Here is a 16,220-nt window from a genome sequence, read left to right on the forward strand (position 1 = left end):
TTTTATAGTTAATTGTATTGCAAAACCGATTTACTTACTACAATGTTTGTGTGGTAGCAATTTTTTTAATAAATGTACAGGCCAAAGTAGTAAATCTACTTTTATTTTATAACATCCGATTAAACTTAATTTCTTTAACTTGGAAAACAGAACCAACCAGTCTTCACACCGGTATAATGCATATTACCTTCTAGTATCCAATAGTCAATGCACAGATTATAAAAGTTACACTTATTTAACTTTATTGAAAGAGTCATATATTCATTAAATGTAAATACTAATCCAAACGAAAATTTTGATATATTCAACAAAATGTCATTAGCTTAATCAATTCCCCTTATCATACAAATATGTAACTACTTTATGGCCTTTCTATGGAACATTTAATATCATAAAACACACACATTCAAAAACAAAATTCACACAATAACATTAACAGAGTTTTATATGATAAGATACAGTACACTACAGATACAGATTCACTAAGTATATTTGTTGAAGACTACAGTAATTGCCGATTTGATTTGAACCACAATTAAAATAAGAAATTAAATTGTAAGAGTTTATACAAATTATTGTAAATTACAAATGTGATTATATTTGTCGCTACATGGTATTTTGTGCCAACAATTTCAATTTGTGATTTTATCTCACGACAGGGAATTTAAGTTATTTCTAAAGTGTAAAGGTTATTCTCAAATACTTACTCAAGATTACACTTAGTTTACCTAATCTTCAACATTCAAACTCGTTTACCAGCATCAAAGTCTAGCTTACAGTTTACTAGACACAATTACACACGCACTACAGTAGTATGAAAGTCTTCACAGCCACTTTCACTTCTGAAATAGGACAGGATTGGGCACAGGTTGTCTGATTATAGAATCTATGTTTGTATAAACACTCCCATCCATCACAACTCTTAAACAATCAATAAAACACTTATCCAACTTCCAAGATTGAATAAAGTGTCTTGTACTTGAATTAAGTTTTATATCTGGTAATTTTTAAATAAAAATATAGTTTTTTCTAACCTATTAAAATTTTGTTCATTGAAAAGCACAGTAAACTATAACACCTGAAAAATTCAAATGTAGTTTATACTGGTTTTGAACAAGAAAAATATGTAGGAGTTTTAAAATATGTTTGTATATATAGTTTGGATAAATATATATTTTTTTTTTGTAAAAAATATGCTATATACTGCTCAAACAGGGTTGGTACTAAATTTGGGAAACAAAATTCCCTGACATTTTCAGATTTTCCATACTGATATTATACTTTTTTCAGGTATACCGCAAGTCGATATTGACCAATCAAAATCAAGAAATATTTTTAAAATGTAAATATTTAACTTATTTAATCACTCTCGAATACAAAACTTGTTTCAAACTATGTACATATCGATTCCTCCCCCGTACCGATATAAAAATGTGCATCAGTGTGTCAGTGTTTATGTCGTTCTTTTTGCCATTAGTCATCACCCTGGTAAAAACATGTTTAGGTGCAGAATGTACCATATCTGTAAAAAAGTAGTCTTTCAGGAGAAATTCCAGAATTTTTCATAATTCCCAGACCAACCAAATTCCCTGACTTTTCCAGGTTTTCCCTGACCGTAACAACCCTGTCAAAGACATTGTTTCCTTGGTTGGACTGAATGTTATTATTTTATTTTTATTTTAACTCCCAATGCGTTTTACCAATGTATTGTAAATAAAAAATATATATTCTGTGTGTCAACAGTATAAGTTTAGGATTGGAACCAAATTTAATAATTATTGTGATTATAGATTCTTTTCAACTTATAATATTTTTTTGAGGATGAATAATTGATGAATAATTAATCATTATTTTCATTAATTGTACAATGTAAAATTTTTTTACTTGTTAGCATCTCTTTTTGTACTAGATACTAAAATAATGTCTTAGCCAGATAATGGTGTTGTTTGGATTGAGTACCTACTATAATTATTATCAAATAGAACCATTCATAACATTGTTGAATTTACTCAATACTATTAATCAATAATAAGTCGTGTCTCTAAGTGTTTTTCCTGAATGGGAAAGATTTCAGGTTTACATAAACAAAGTTAAGAAAACACAATCCTTGTCTTTACTCTGTTTGTATGTCAATTTTGAAGTCTTATCTACTCTAAAGACCCAAGGGTCAGTGTTGATAGGTACTTGCTTCTGTCAGTTAGGAAATGCATTTCAGAATGATTTCACTGGACGGAATCAACAATAATCATCATGGCTACCAGGATATGGACACTTCTAAAAAGCCGAGTTACTTGAAAATGTGGCCTTTTGTGTTGTACTTACTAGCTTGTTTTACATTTGGATTGTTCTGCTTTGGGTATGCATTTTGGCGGGTAAGTATTGATGTTCAATGTTATAAAATAGGGTTAGAAAGAATTAAATGATAGGATGTGTCAACCAAATAATTAATTCTAAAAATATAAAAATTCTAACTGTATCTCGACATCAGAAATAAATAAGCTAATTGCTAATTACTGTGTAACCTCGTTAATTCTAATTTCAGAGGAAAGACATTATATTTAGAACTAAATGGGAAGTTTGAAATATAGAGAGTTTGAACTATAGAGGTCAGATTAAATAAAATGTGAATTATGGAGGTCCCAGTTTTAAGAATAGGGAGTTTGAATTATAGAGGTCAAAATAAATAAAGCTATAACTATAGAGGTCCAGGTTTATTTTTTAAAAGCTAAACAGAATAATGTACTTCAAACAAATCTCTTACACAAAATACGAAAAACAAAATGTAATTTCTTTTCTCCAACTAACCATTACTTGCTCTAAAATTAACATGACCTAATAATATGACAAAATCTTCAGCTTTTTCTTTGAGGATTGGCCTCCGTACACTTACGTTATGGTCCCTACATTGTTTGAACCATTTTATCAAGCGTTTCTCCACTTAAGGAAATTTGGATTTCTCGTATTGTTTGAATTACCCCCCATTCATTGCCTGACTAACTCCTTTTTTAGAATTGTATTGGGATACTATACTCTTCAGCTATACCTTTTTTACGTTATTCACCAATTTTCCCTTCATTAATTATTATTAAGTTTTTCTCGCAAAGTTACAAATTTAAATACATCTATTCTTGCTCACTTCACTCTTGCTGACTGACCATTAAAGATGTCAACTTTGCAAAGAAAACAAACAAAGACTTATGAACACATTGTGGAAACACATTGAAGCGTCAGTATATGTTTCAACAGGCATATTTTTTGTGCTGATTTCGAATTACAGAGGCTTTTGGTAAACAGTTCGAGTTTTAGAGGTTGACTTCAAATTTTGGAGACAACAGTTTGAATTATGGCAACAGAATTTGAATTGTAGACGCTCCAGTACCTATGTGCAAATTCGAATTGTAGAGGCTGCATTAAGAGCCAAAATCACTTTGAATTATCGGTATATTATTTTTCAAATTTTAGAGGCTTTCTGACGGGAACAAACACTACTAGTTATGGAGGTTTTTGAATTATCGAGGTTCTACTGTATTACCAAAATACACAGTTCAAATTTGGAAAGTTCAAGACGATAAGGCAGCCCAATATAAAATCAGTACTGTAAAAGTGCTATTTAACTTCACTGGCTTACAGCAGTAAAATTTACGAAAAAATGTCCGATGCAGGTCAGAGAATTACAAATCTAACAGACTTTATATGAAAATATATGAATTTGAACGGATAGTGTTTTTGGTCTCAGGGGACATCAAAACAAAAAAGTAAATCGGTTCTGGGTTTAGGTCTTACCATGAGACAAAGGTAATAGTTTATTCCCTGTCCGCACGAGTGAGTACTACCACTATCCGCAGTACTATCCAGATAATTAGACCAATTCGTATATACCAAGACAAAAATGTGGTTCGGAATCCACTAAACTGTAGGTCCCTTAGTTGCTGGGTGTGTTTACTATCATCATACTATAATGAAAATCATTTATCACTAGGTACTCATAACAAAACACCCATTTGCATGCTTTACAGTGTTTTTCAAAGTTAGTTCTGCCTCACACATAATCACCATCTTATCCCAAAACGACTCATTTACTTAAATACTTTCTTAACCTAATTAATATTGATAATTTGTTACTAACTGAGTTAGACAAGAAAATTAGTAATGAAAACCATGAAATGCAAGAACATAAATGAATACCAATCCCAACTACCAAATCAAATACTACTATAGCTAACAACAATAAAACCGGTAATAAAATTTTATTTTGCTTGTAACCTGAGGAAAATCTGTAGCTTTTTGACAGTTCAAAACAGTTTCTACCTGTCCTTGATCAATGTGCTTTTAATAAATTATCCTGACCACTGAGCTAGAGATAGAAGAGGTAGCACTGGATGAGAGAATTGAGACGTTGACCGATGTACTGGGGGCATAGTACATTTTGTCATTGTACTTAGAAGATTAGAACTATGGGCTGAATAGGAGATTGTGATAAAGCCAGTGAGTCAGTGAGCTGGTTGATTCTTTTAGTTGGTACCAACATAACAACATTTTACAGAAAGTCGGTTTTCTAGCACAGTTGCCGTGCGCCAGTGCTATCTCCAGTTTTGTATTTTAAGCTCAGTGATCCTGACTAATGAAACAGCCGATATTAGTCAGTAATAAAGCCACACAGATCATCTCACTCCATTCTGCACTCAGTTTATTCATACTCAGCTTAAAATACACACCCAAGTGTGTGTCACTGTCCCAAAGAATTGATTGTTTATAAATTTGATAACAAACGTTGCAGGCTTCTAACAAACCAACTTGGCCACATCAAAGATTGTCTCCGGACCAAGAGAATGTCTTCCCACCTGGCTTCTATATCGGCTGTGCTTCTTCTTCTTACCAGATTGAAGGAGCTTGGGATGCTGATGGTTAGATATTGTTATTGATAATATGTAATTTACCTTAGAATATCCTCACACAATTGTTCTGAAAAGTTATTAAAAGAAAAAATATGTTTTTACTAAGTTTTTTCACTAAAATGTTGAAAAGTCCTTAATAAATTTATGGGACAAAATAATCGTTGTATTGGAATTTGAAACAATGTCAATAAATTTATATGGTAATAAAAGAAACTAACATAGCGTTGATACATGATTATTTATCAACTCATAAGAAACCTGATTCTTTTTTAAATACAAAATAACTTTTATAATTTCCCAGCTCTGTTCTATTTTTGATTTTGATAAGCTGCGGTATGTTTTAGGTAAATGAGGAATATGTTGAATTGTTCAGGTTTAGTGGCAGTTCCAACGAGAGGGTGCTATAGGGGCTAAAGCCTCCCCCCATTGGACCCTGGAAATATAATTTAAACATACATTTTGCCATAAAAATGTAACTGAGGTTTTTGGACATAGTTCTAGACGTTAAAATGGCTTTAAAAGACACCAAACTGCTTTGAAAATGTTTAGACCCGCTCCTGGAGTGGAACACCTCCCTTGCCAAGGTCCTAGAACCACCACTGTTCTGGTTGACAATAAATTACATGATTTCTCCGCTATTTTTAGTTTTAAATTCCTGGACAACCTTATATAAATTTAAGATACCGTACTGGAGAATTTATATTAGATATGATTCACATTCTTTGCTCTACTTCTATTTTTTACTTTCATGCAACCTGAAGTGATTTCAAACTTCAAGTTAGATGAGGGATCAAATAGTATTATCTGTTTAAAAAAGAAATTAAACAATTTCTTCACTATTTTATATTATTAATTTCTAAGCAATCTCTTGTGTTCTTTTCAAGGTAAAGGAGAAAACATCTGGGATCGTCTGGTCCACATGTCACCGAGTATTGTTAAGAACAACGACACTGGAGACATTGCGTGTGACTCGTACCACAAATACAAGGAGGATGTGCAGCTTATCAAACAAGTCGGGGTCAGTTAGTGTTTGTAAAACTAGAGACTACAGATTAGATAAGCTGGCCCTTTTGGACAGACATGGACATGTCAAACTTCAAATAAATAACTTTTGTTTTAAATTGACCCAATACAGAGGACATTGTGATGAGCTTTCCTTTGGTAAATTTGTGCCAGATAGCAATATAATAGCAAAGTGAGTCGGTGGCTCAGTTGGTAGCGTCGCGGACTTCGGGCCTAAGGCAGCGATGTCGTGGGTTCGGATCCTGGTCACTGCCGATAACATTTTATCAGTACAGTTCACCTTTGTACTGTACCGGCTCACTCCTTGCTTTGCTGTAAACGATCCACGCACGGGCGCTTAGTCTATGTGGACGGGCAAATGCAAGGTTAAAAGAGGCCGTCAGCCTCTTAAAAAAAATTAAATAAAAATATCCTTATAATTGCAATACGTGTAATAATTGTATTCATTAAAGATTCTCCTGCTCATGAAAAAGGCCATTGCTCCTGGGCTGCAATTTATTAATTGTTATTATTTTTGTTAGTCATAACTGTTAATTTTTTGCAGGAATTTGAGATGTATCGAATTCTCAAATGGTAACTCTAATTCACTACCTTAAATGGTCCAGCTTTTTCCTAATCAGAACAGAATCATTTTTGCACATTAAATTTGCTTGGTGAAAAATCACATCTTTTAGGCCTACGGTACTTGATTCTTTAATTAAAACGTTGGAATCATCTAGAATACAATTATTGTTACCATACAACAACTATGATAGTAAACATTATTTTGTAATATTTTTTAATACTCAAATACCATGATAAATACTACTGTAAATAATACTGTTCTAATGTGTTAACTTTCAAATAACATAGGTACTAAAGCAGTCACTGAATGATTAATCTTTTTCTCAACAGTTCAATCACTACCGTTTCTCCATTTCCTGGAGTAGAGTTCTGCCCAACGGCCATGATGACTACATCAACCAAGCTGGGCTTGACTACTACCACAACCTTATTGACGAACTACTTGCAAACGGTATAGAGCCAATGGTTAGTGAGCTTATTAATCTTGACTATTAGGGAAAACCGTTAGCTAGGAAACTGAACAATATAAGTTAAGATTAGATTTTGTCATAGTTAGAATAGTCGGTAGATGGTAGATAGCTATTAATACTGTTTTTATGGATGAGGAAGATGGAAGGGGTAGTTTCGATGGTACTCTCTCCATGAGCAGACACAATGTGTGTTGGTTACAAAACCGATTTCACCATTGAAAGTGTTCTTTTATCCTTCCTCTGCAGTTAGGTTTAATCAGTATTGAGCTAACAGAAGTGTGCTTATCACATATCTCCTTTGAGTTACTCCCTTGTCTATTTGTCGACTAGGCCTTTCCGTCTTCTCTATCCCCATAATTATTTTTCCTCTCTTCTCCAAATTCCTCTGCACCTCATCCATCCACCTTTTTCTACGTCTTCACTTGGTCTTCTTTCCTCTATCGCCAACTCCATTCTTCAGGTAAGCCTTTATTCTAACATCCACCTTCATAATGTCTTCCACTTGGTCTTCTTTCCTCTTATCGCCAACTCCATTCTTCAGGTAAGCCTTTATTCTAACATCCACCTTCATAATGTCTTCCACTTGGTCTTCTTTCCTCTTATCGCCAACTCCATTCTTCAGGTAAGCCTTTATTCTAACATCCACCTTCATAATGTCTTCCACTTGGTCGTCTTTCCTCTTATCGCCAACTCCATTCTTCAGGTAAGCCTTTCTTCTAACATCCACCTTCATAATGTCTTCAATTGGTCTTCTTTCCTCAATTGCTAAAGATTCCATTTCTGAGAGAATCCTTCCTTCTAACATCTACAAGTACAACCCATCTTTATGCATGGCTTAATCTGCATTTAAACTATCTTTTGATGTATTCCTAACTCTATAAACCACACTTTTGTACTCTTGATAGCCCTTTCTCCAACTTAAATTTGGCTCCATTCACTTTCCTGTGAATTCTAAGGTTTCAGCCCAAAAGTTTGGCCTATAATTTTGCTATACAGGGTGAATAAAAAGTAAAGACCCCCCCCCCCCCTCTATTATTTTTCCAAGTAAATATACAGAGATATCCTTTTGGTAGTTGAGCAATCTTAGCAAAAAGTTTCATTTTATCATTTTGAAATTTTTGAGTGTCCCCCCAAAAGGGGGGATTTGGGGGGAACTCAAATAGCCTATTTTAAATGTAAACCCCCTTCAAGTGACACCTCATTTTGAAGTGTTTACAAAAACTTAAAGAATGGTGAAAACTATAGGTCGCTATCTCTTCTCTATCCAAAATGGTAGCCCGTCAAATGTTGTGGAAAATCAACGGTAAAATTGTTAATTTTGGCTGCCATTTTGGATAGAGAAGAGATAGCGAGCTCTGGTTTTCACCATTCTTTAAGTTTTTGTAAACACTTCAAAATTATGTGTCACTTGAAGGGGGTTTACATTACAAAAATTTGAGTGTCCCCCAAAAGGGGGGATTCGGGGGACAACTCCTATCAAGTGACACCTCATTTTGAAGTGTTTAAAAAAAACTTAAAGAATGGTGAAAACTAGAGCTCGATATCTCTTCTCTATCCAAAATGGCAGCCAATATTAACAATTTGTCCATTGATTTTTCACAACATTTGACGGGCTACCATTTTGGATAGAGAAGAGATAGTGACCTCTAGTTTTCACCATTCTTTAAGTTTTTGTAAACACTTCAAAATGAGGTGTCACTTGAAGGGGGTTTACATTTAAAATATTTGAGTTGCCCCCCAAATCCCCCCTTTTGGGGGGACACTCAAAAATTTTAAAATGATAAAATGAAACTTCCTGCTAAGATTGCTCGATCACCAAAAGGATATCTCTGTATATTTACTTGGAAAAATATTAGAGAGGGGGGGTCTTGACTTTTTATTCACCCTGTATATTAATAATATATATACATGTAATGACTATATCCCTAGGCCTATATGTTATAATCTTCAAAAATGCACAGGTTACCCTATACCACTGGGACCTTCCTCAACCCCTCCAAGATCTTGGAGGCTGGACTAACCCTCTCATGGCTGATTATTTTGAAGATTACTCCAGAGTAATATTTAGAGAGCTCGGCCCTAAGGTAAGTAAAAAACAAAAATATTACTTCAATACAATTTTTCTGTTCAAACCTCAGATTGTTTGGTGAGCTTCTGGTTGTGTTTTGATATTGGTTTCACAACATACTACAGTGTATGAGCAGATTTGAAAAACTTTATTGAAATCAATTGTATCTCCAAAGTAAAAATATACTACTTACTTTTACAAAATGTGTATTTTTATTTTGAATCTGCTGTTAAAATATAAAATTGATAGAATTTTTTTTTAAATGCGAACACAGAAAATGTCAATATTTTTGTCTTTGTCGATATCAATCTTGCTTGCTTGCCAAAAGCTTCACCTCAGAAAGTCCAAGGAGCAGAGTCCAAGGTCTAAACGGGAAAATAGGCCTATAGTAATTTTTGGTACAGTAGTAGGCCTAGAATCTTTGTGTAAAGTTTCAGCTAATTGACTGGTAGTTATAGCTTGATGGGAAAACAAACAGCTCTATTACATTACATAACACACAAAACACCTTCACAAAATTCCTAACCAATTGAAATTCCAGGTGAAATGGTGGATAACCATTAACGAGCCTAGGAACATAATTCGAGGGTACGGTCCAGCAAAAACTGACATCAATTTCCTGGCTCCGATGATCTTCCAGGCAGGAATCGGAGACTATCTAGCAGCTCACACTCTCTTACGAGCTCATGCTAAAGCTTACAGACTTTACGACAAGGAGTTCAGGAGATCACAAAACGGTAGGAAGTAGGAACATTTATTATCATATTGACTTTTTAATACAAACGTAGACAACTCATCCATCAAACAGCAGTAGCAATTTTTTTTATTCAAATAGTGGTCAGAGTCTGCTACTATCAAAACTCAAAATTATATTTTTCTTACCACTGCATGGACATGATTACATTGCCTATTACCACCCCTGTTAACAGTACACAAATAGCCTTATTCCTTTTTATTGAATTCTTGGTCATTAAATTAGCTGATTTCACTGTTGGCGTTTCTTTAAAACACTAAAACCCAGTAAGCAAATAGCATAACCTAAAAAACAAACATGATCTGAAGGACATTTTATATTCAACTCAAGAGTTAATCTGTGTGTTATGATCATTTAATTGTGGTGGTATGAAGAATCTTATGTGTATTACGAGCACAAACAGTTATTGCCGCTCTCAAAATGTATGGCTGTACTCCTAAAGCTTCATGCGGCCATCAACAGTTCTTTAGCAGCAATGATGTAGGCCTACTTTGCTCTCTTAATACACAAACAGCTATTCTCCTTTAAACTTTTCTCCCTATACAGTATACATAATGGAGAATGTATTGTTTTTTTTTAAAAATTTGTAAAAACACATTTGTTGGTGGATCAACTCAACTACCAAAACTGGCCACAAACAGCTTTTAGATGGAAAAGGGCTATCATAGTTATAATATAATAGTAAGGTATAAATCTGTTTTATGGTGGAAATTTTTTACTCGTAAGGAGAATATCTCCTTCCTAAGGAAAAATCAATTAATAAGCTTAACGTGAAATCCTGGTTTTGTAAAAGTAAAATATTTTATAAACCTTTCAAATTATATTTTTACTTTCTTACCATGTTTACAGGCAAAATTTCTATCACATTAGACTGCAGGTACTACGAACCTCATTCAGTCACTTGGGAAGACAGAATGGCAACAATTAGAGCAAGTGAGTTTGAGGTAGGCCTAACGGTATTAACATGATTTAAAAACTATTTTCTTAGCATTATAGACTTAAAAGTCTGATAATCAACACGAGTGTCAATCCTGATGATTTCCTTTTTTTAAACTATTTTTTTGAAGTTTTTGAAGGCTATTTAAGCATTAAAAAAGCTGGTAAGGAATTACGATGGACACTGGTTTAGGAAACTAGCTAATAGCATTTCTTCTAGATTTGGCAGGTTTACTATACAGGGTGTTTGGGCTAGAGATATTAAGAAATAACTATCTCGTATGATATTGCAGTAGACTCCCTTTTATCCGGACTCCTCTAGGCCGAGGCCAGTCCGGATAACGGTTTTTCCAGTTAAACCAACGTCCCCAAAAACTTGTTATGTAATCCAAATATTTGACTTAAATTTAGGAGAGCATTGTACAGTATAGTCCCGCAAACTCGGCACTCGATAACCCGGCAGTCTGGATAACTTGGCCATCACCTGGCTCAGAAAATTAGTGATTTTTTGAGTCCGAGTTAAACATGGACTCAAGTCAGCTCAAGTCCAATCATTCTCAGCTCGTACAAATGATTTGTTGTACTTTATCTGATGACTTAATACTAACTTGAAATATAAATATAAATAGAAGATATAGTTAATTAGCTTAAAAATTGTATCGTTCTTATTTTTAACCCTAGTTCCCGATAACCCGGCATTTCGCAAACTCGGCACCCTTCCAGTCCACATTACGCTGAGTTTGCGGGACTCTACTGTATTTAGACATGTGATCACCTTAATTCAGGTTAATTCCTATAAAACCAATTACATTTACTTTTTTATGTATTTAACATCAGATTGGCACTAATTTACTCAATTAGTTCCAGCCATTAGTCATTCAAGTTGGTTTTAAGTTTATTAGAGAAAACTAGCTTATTAGATGGAAAACTTATTAGAAAAAATAAAATTCATTAAAATCAACAGTAACATCAATTTCTCCTTTAAAACAATTTTGTTTAGTGTAAAAATCCTGACTTAAGTTTTTTTACCAACCTATACAGTATTTTTATCCACATCAGCGGAAACTTTGTTAGGAGTGAAATAGAGTACTTTTGACTAAAAGAGTTTTTGAACTTTGATATCACACAAACTTTGTGAAATTTGTTGTCATGTTTCAAAACGTGATTATTACATTTTGTAAAAAATAATATACAGAATACTTTAGGATTGTTTAAATTTGTTTAACCGTATTTTCAAATTTGTTATTTCTAGATTGGAGTATTTGCACATCCGATATTCTCCAGGAGAGGTGACTATCCGAGGCTTGTCAAGGAGCGTGTCGACTCGCACAGTTCAAAGGAAGGACGAGCTACTTCACGGCTTCCTAGGTTTACAACTGAGGAAATTAAACAGATCAGAGGTACAGTTTGTGGTGTATTTAGCAAAATTTGAATTGATGATATGCCCGACTGTAAACTACAATAGAAAGATTGTATTTGTAACTTATCAAATGTTTTCATGTCCAAAAAAGATTTGTGTGAGAGATCTCTTTTCTTGAGACATAGGTTTGATCCAACAAATTATTAATAGTAATTATCAATCTGATAATGCTGTTGACTTGGTGGTTTGAAGCTTAGCATACCTCAAGTTTTTGCTCAGAAAAAAGTCTCAGAGTAATCTCCTTGACATCCCAAGAGATATTGTAATTCAATGAGGTTTTTTTAATAAAAAATATATGTGCCAGTCTGGTAATAGCGCTTTGAAGATAGGGAAGAAAAGAAAGTTTCCAGAAGTATACAAATAAGATGTTGCAAGGATAATTAAAAGTATTAGAATACATTGGTTGGGTCATTTGTATAGAAGCAAAACTGATCGATTGGGAAATCTTGTAGAAAGGGAACAAGAAGGATTACCCAAACTTTGAAGCATCAGACCTGAGCAATCTTGATGTTAGGAAGTAGAGGTCAAGAACCAATTGAAGCTGAGAACTAAGGAAGTTTGAGGCAATATGTTGGTGACCAATTTCCTACTTCCATAGGAGTAATAAATAAGTAATGTTAACTTCCAGAATTCAAAGAGTTTATAATTATGAAATCTTTAACCTTTCTTATGTTTGTTGAACAAAGGTAGTTATGACTTCTTCGGCCTCAACCACTACACGTCCAGCCTCGTATCAGCTGCGGAGGAAGGTGCTAACCCATCCTTCATGCGGGACACCGGGGCTGTCCTCGGATACGATCCTAACTGGCCAACAGCAAGGTCTGCCTGGTTGAAGGTATATTTTTAATTGTTTATATTATAGAATGTTAAATATAATTAAAGACGATAAAAATTAATTTGAACAGGTAAGGAAGTAGGGTCAGAACAGCAACTAGTAGACAGTCCTTCAAATGTTTAGCAATTTTGGAATGATGGTAAAAATTTGCTAGATACTAAGACGAATGTCATTAAATTACATGTAGACTGTTTAAAAGTGTATTCCATTGTTGACCATTTCGTAATTGTATTTAAATAAGTACTTAGAAGTTAAGAGCAGTACAAAATGCTATTTAAGATGTGAACATTTTCTTGTAGGACAATAATCAGGAGCAGCAACTAAACAAATGATGAAAAGCCCTATTTTAGAGAGACTTTGAGGGATAATGTAAACATGTGGTAGGCCCACATACACAGAACTTACAAAAAGTACACTACCCTGAAGCCCACAAAATTTCAAGGACAATCAATAGTTGACCATTTTATAACTGAAACTGATGTTCTCTTTTAAGCCTATCTTTATCTTTTTAACTGAGAAATGTTATCATAATTTCCCGTTATCGTTAATTGTAACTGTGAAGAAATAAATTATCATAATATATTCCTGAAGATGCTACATCTGCATCTAAATAAGAATACATGGTAGAACTGAATTGATAAAAAAACTAAGAAAATTCATTTTAACCTCAATTTCTATATAATGTTGACAAATTTTTTAACAGGTTGTGCCTTATGGTCTTCGAGGTGTTCTTAACTACATCAAAGACCAGTACAACAATGTGCCTGTGTTTATTACGGAGAATGGCTACAGTACTGATGGTGGCATTGACGATCAAGAGAGAATACAGTATTTCCATGTGAGTTTAGAATTGTAGAAGGAACCTAACCTCACAATTAATTGTGCTTGATGCCTTTCTGCAATATTTTATTTTTTGTTGGTGTATCCGGATTTTTGTCCCTGCTTTTTCCCTCCATTTGGCATTACTGAGAGCCTGATTTTTAGTGCTGCTATCTGTTGGGTTCTCGTAAAACTACACCCACAACGACGAAGTACATGTTATAATATGCCTCTCCTATTGGATGAAACTAAATTTAAACATTTTTGTACACTCATCCAGGCAGCTGCCGGCTATCACACGATGCCAGGGAACGTTTTAAAAACGAATGAACTTGGGCCATTTTGCAGCCTCACAAACTGCTGTGGTACTACTGTAGGCGCGATTGCTCCCTTGGTTTCTAGAATGCTGAGGTCTTCTTGGTGTTGGCCGTTATCTTCTATCACCTTCCTATCTCCCTTTGGTACATCTTCTTGGCGTTCTTTTGACAGGGCGTTAACAGCATCTCTAGTCCTCTTGAGTAGGGCATCTTTGGTTTTTTGTGATTCATCGTCCTGCAATAGCAATATCGGGATTCTCTCAATACGCTTATCCAAGTGGTTTAGCCTTGCCAGGAGTCGGTTGTACTCATTGTCCTTGCCATTTCGCTCATAATTATCCACCATTTTCTCGATATCAGCAATTGTTACCTCACATTCAGTCAATTCCTTAACTACATCCATATTATTCATAACCTTCTCAACAATAGCTGTATTGGTCATTAAGCATTGGTTGAGCCGTTTCCTTAGCTCATCCGCTGTTCCCGTTGCGGGTTGTCCCCTGATTTTCAATTCATAGGCCACTTCAGATTTTCTTAAATGGTAGCAATTCATATTGATCAACAAAATTGAGTTGAGTAACAGTACAAAGGAGGTTCACAGACACTAAGACTCCAAATAAATTATATCAAATCTAATAAACAGTGAAGATCGAGGTAACACAATGAAACTTGTCCCTTCTAGACCCTCAATCTAACATAAACCAATGCAATGAAATAACTAATTCAGGCCCCACGTTGCGGGCATCATTTTGCAACTTCAATGAACCCAGCAAACGTGTTAAACTGAAAAAGGAATTATGAACTTTATAATATTTTAAATTTTGTATGATATTCTGATATAAACTTAAATGAAATGGGTTTGTAATTAAAAATCTAGACTTTGCTTTAATTTTTTTTCCGCTAAAATAGTTTTGAAGCTAAATAAAATAAAAATAAAATATATGGCCTAGCAAACATTGAACTTACTCTGCATAATTCAGAAACATAAATATACCTTACATTATCTTTAGAGAATCACAAGGAATAAACTATAAGGGGGCACATGTTAAATCTATAACTTAACTTGATAAAATGACAAAGAACATGAATTTAAAATTGAACAACATTCTCAAACAATCAAATATTTATACATTTATTTCAGGACTACCTATACCAAATGCTCCTAGCCATTCATGAGGACGATTGCAACGTCATCGGCTATACTGCTTGGAGTATCCTTGACAACTTTGAGTGGGGCAACGGATACACGTGAGTAAACAAAGTTGTTCATTTTTCAAACAAAATGCTTTAGGATATGAAATAATCTCTTTTAAAATTTGATACTACAAAATCATTTACATCATATGCACTGACTATCTTACCAGCCTTCAGACGATAGAATTATGTACAAGTAAATTATACTATGTATTGTCGACGATGTCATGCATGTAATCGTGTAAAATAAGGCAATAAAGATTTTTTATTTTGATTTTGAAATCACAAACCAGAATAGCATAAGGACCAATAAAAAGAGAAAACAGACTGATTCCTGAAAAAGTGAAGAAATACCCGAAGAAATTAAAAAATATTGTATTTTGAATAATTTTATAAACTTATTTGCACTCATAGAAAAGAATTAGTACATTGGATATAAATAAATCATTTTCTGTCTTTTCAGAGAGCGATTTGGTCTTTTCGAAGTCAACTTTACCGACCCTGACAGACCGAGGCAGAAAAGAATTTCCGCCGATTATTTTAAAAAGATGATTAAGACTGGAAAACTACCTGAGATGACTGAACAATATGATGATAAAGATAATTAATGTAAACAATAATACATCATTGTGTGTATTTCATATTTACCTAACCTCATATTTCGCAATTCCCATGTGGAAATAGGACAGAATCTATCTTGTATTAGGAAAAGACTTGAGTATTAAATTAATTTTATATTGATCTAGTATTTATGGCACATGACTTGGGTAGGTCTATGAGATCTTAAAAATATGAATTATATATATACAAAAAATATGGATAAACCCCATGAATGTAAATTGGGTGCTAACAGCCCTAGAAACATATTTATTTTAATTGGAAAAATACATAAAAGTTAAGTATAGGCATAGAGAGAATTTATTAT

The 16,220-nt window shown here is 33.9% G+C and overlaps 1 protein-coding gene across 1 annotated transcript; it reads left to right on the forward strand.

Annotated features, from left to right (window-relative positions):
- The first annotated feature begins 2,205 nt into the window (after positions 1-2,205).
- LOC128985667 (myrosinase 1-like) lies at positions 2,206-15,922 on the forward strand. The gene is made up of 12 exons (XM_054405429.1): positions 2,206-2,372; positions 4,778-4,904; positions 5,780-5,913; positions 6,813-6,947; positions 8,914-9,036; positions 9,562-9,757; positions 10,624-10,718; positions 11,963-12,110; positions 12,817-12,965; positions 13,669-13,803; positions 15,243-15,349; positions 15,759-15,922. Exons 1-12 carry the CDS (start codon positions 2,217-2,219, stop codon positions 15,901-15,903), a joined length of 1,650 nt encoding a protein of 549 aa, XP_054261404.1. The 5' UTR covers positions 2,206-2,216; the 3' UTR covers positions 15,904-15,922.
- The last annotated feature ends 298 nt before the right edge of the window (positions 15,923-16,220 follow it).

Source organism: Macrosteles quadrilineatus, unplaced genomic scaffold (assembly GCF_028750875.1).
Source record: "Macrosteles quadrilineatus isolate MER2022 unplaced genomic scaffold, UCM_ALF_1.0 Scaffold_2__2_contigs__length_208266976, whole genome shotgun sequence".
NCBI lineage: Eukaryota > Metazoa > Arthropoda > Insecta > Hemiptera > Cicadellidae > Macrosteles > Macrosteles quadrilineatus.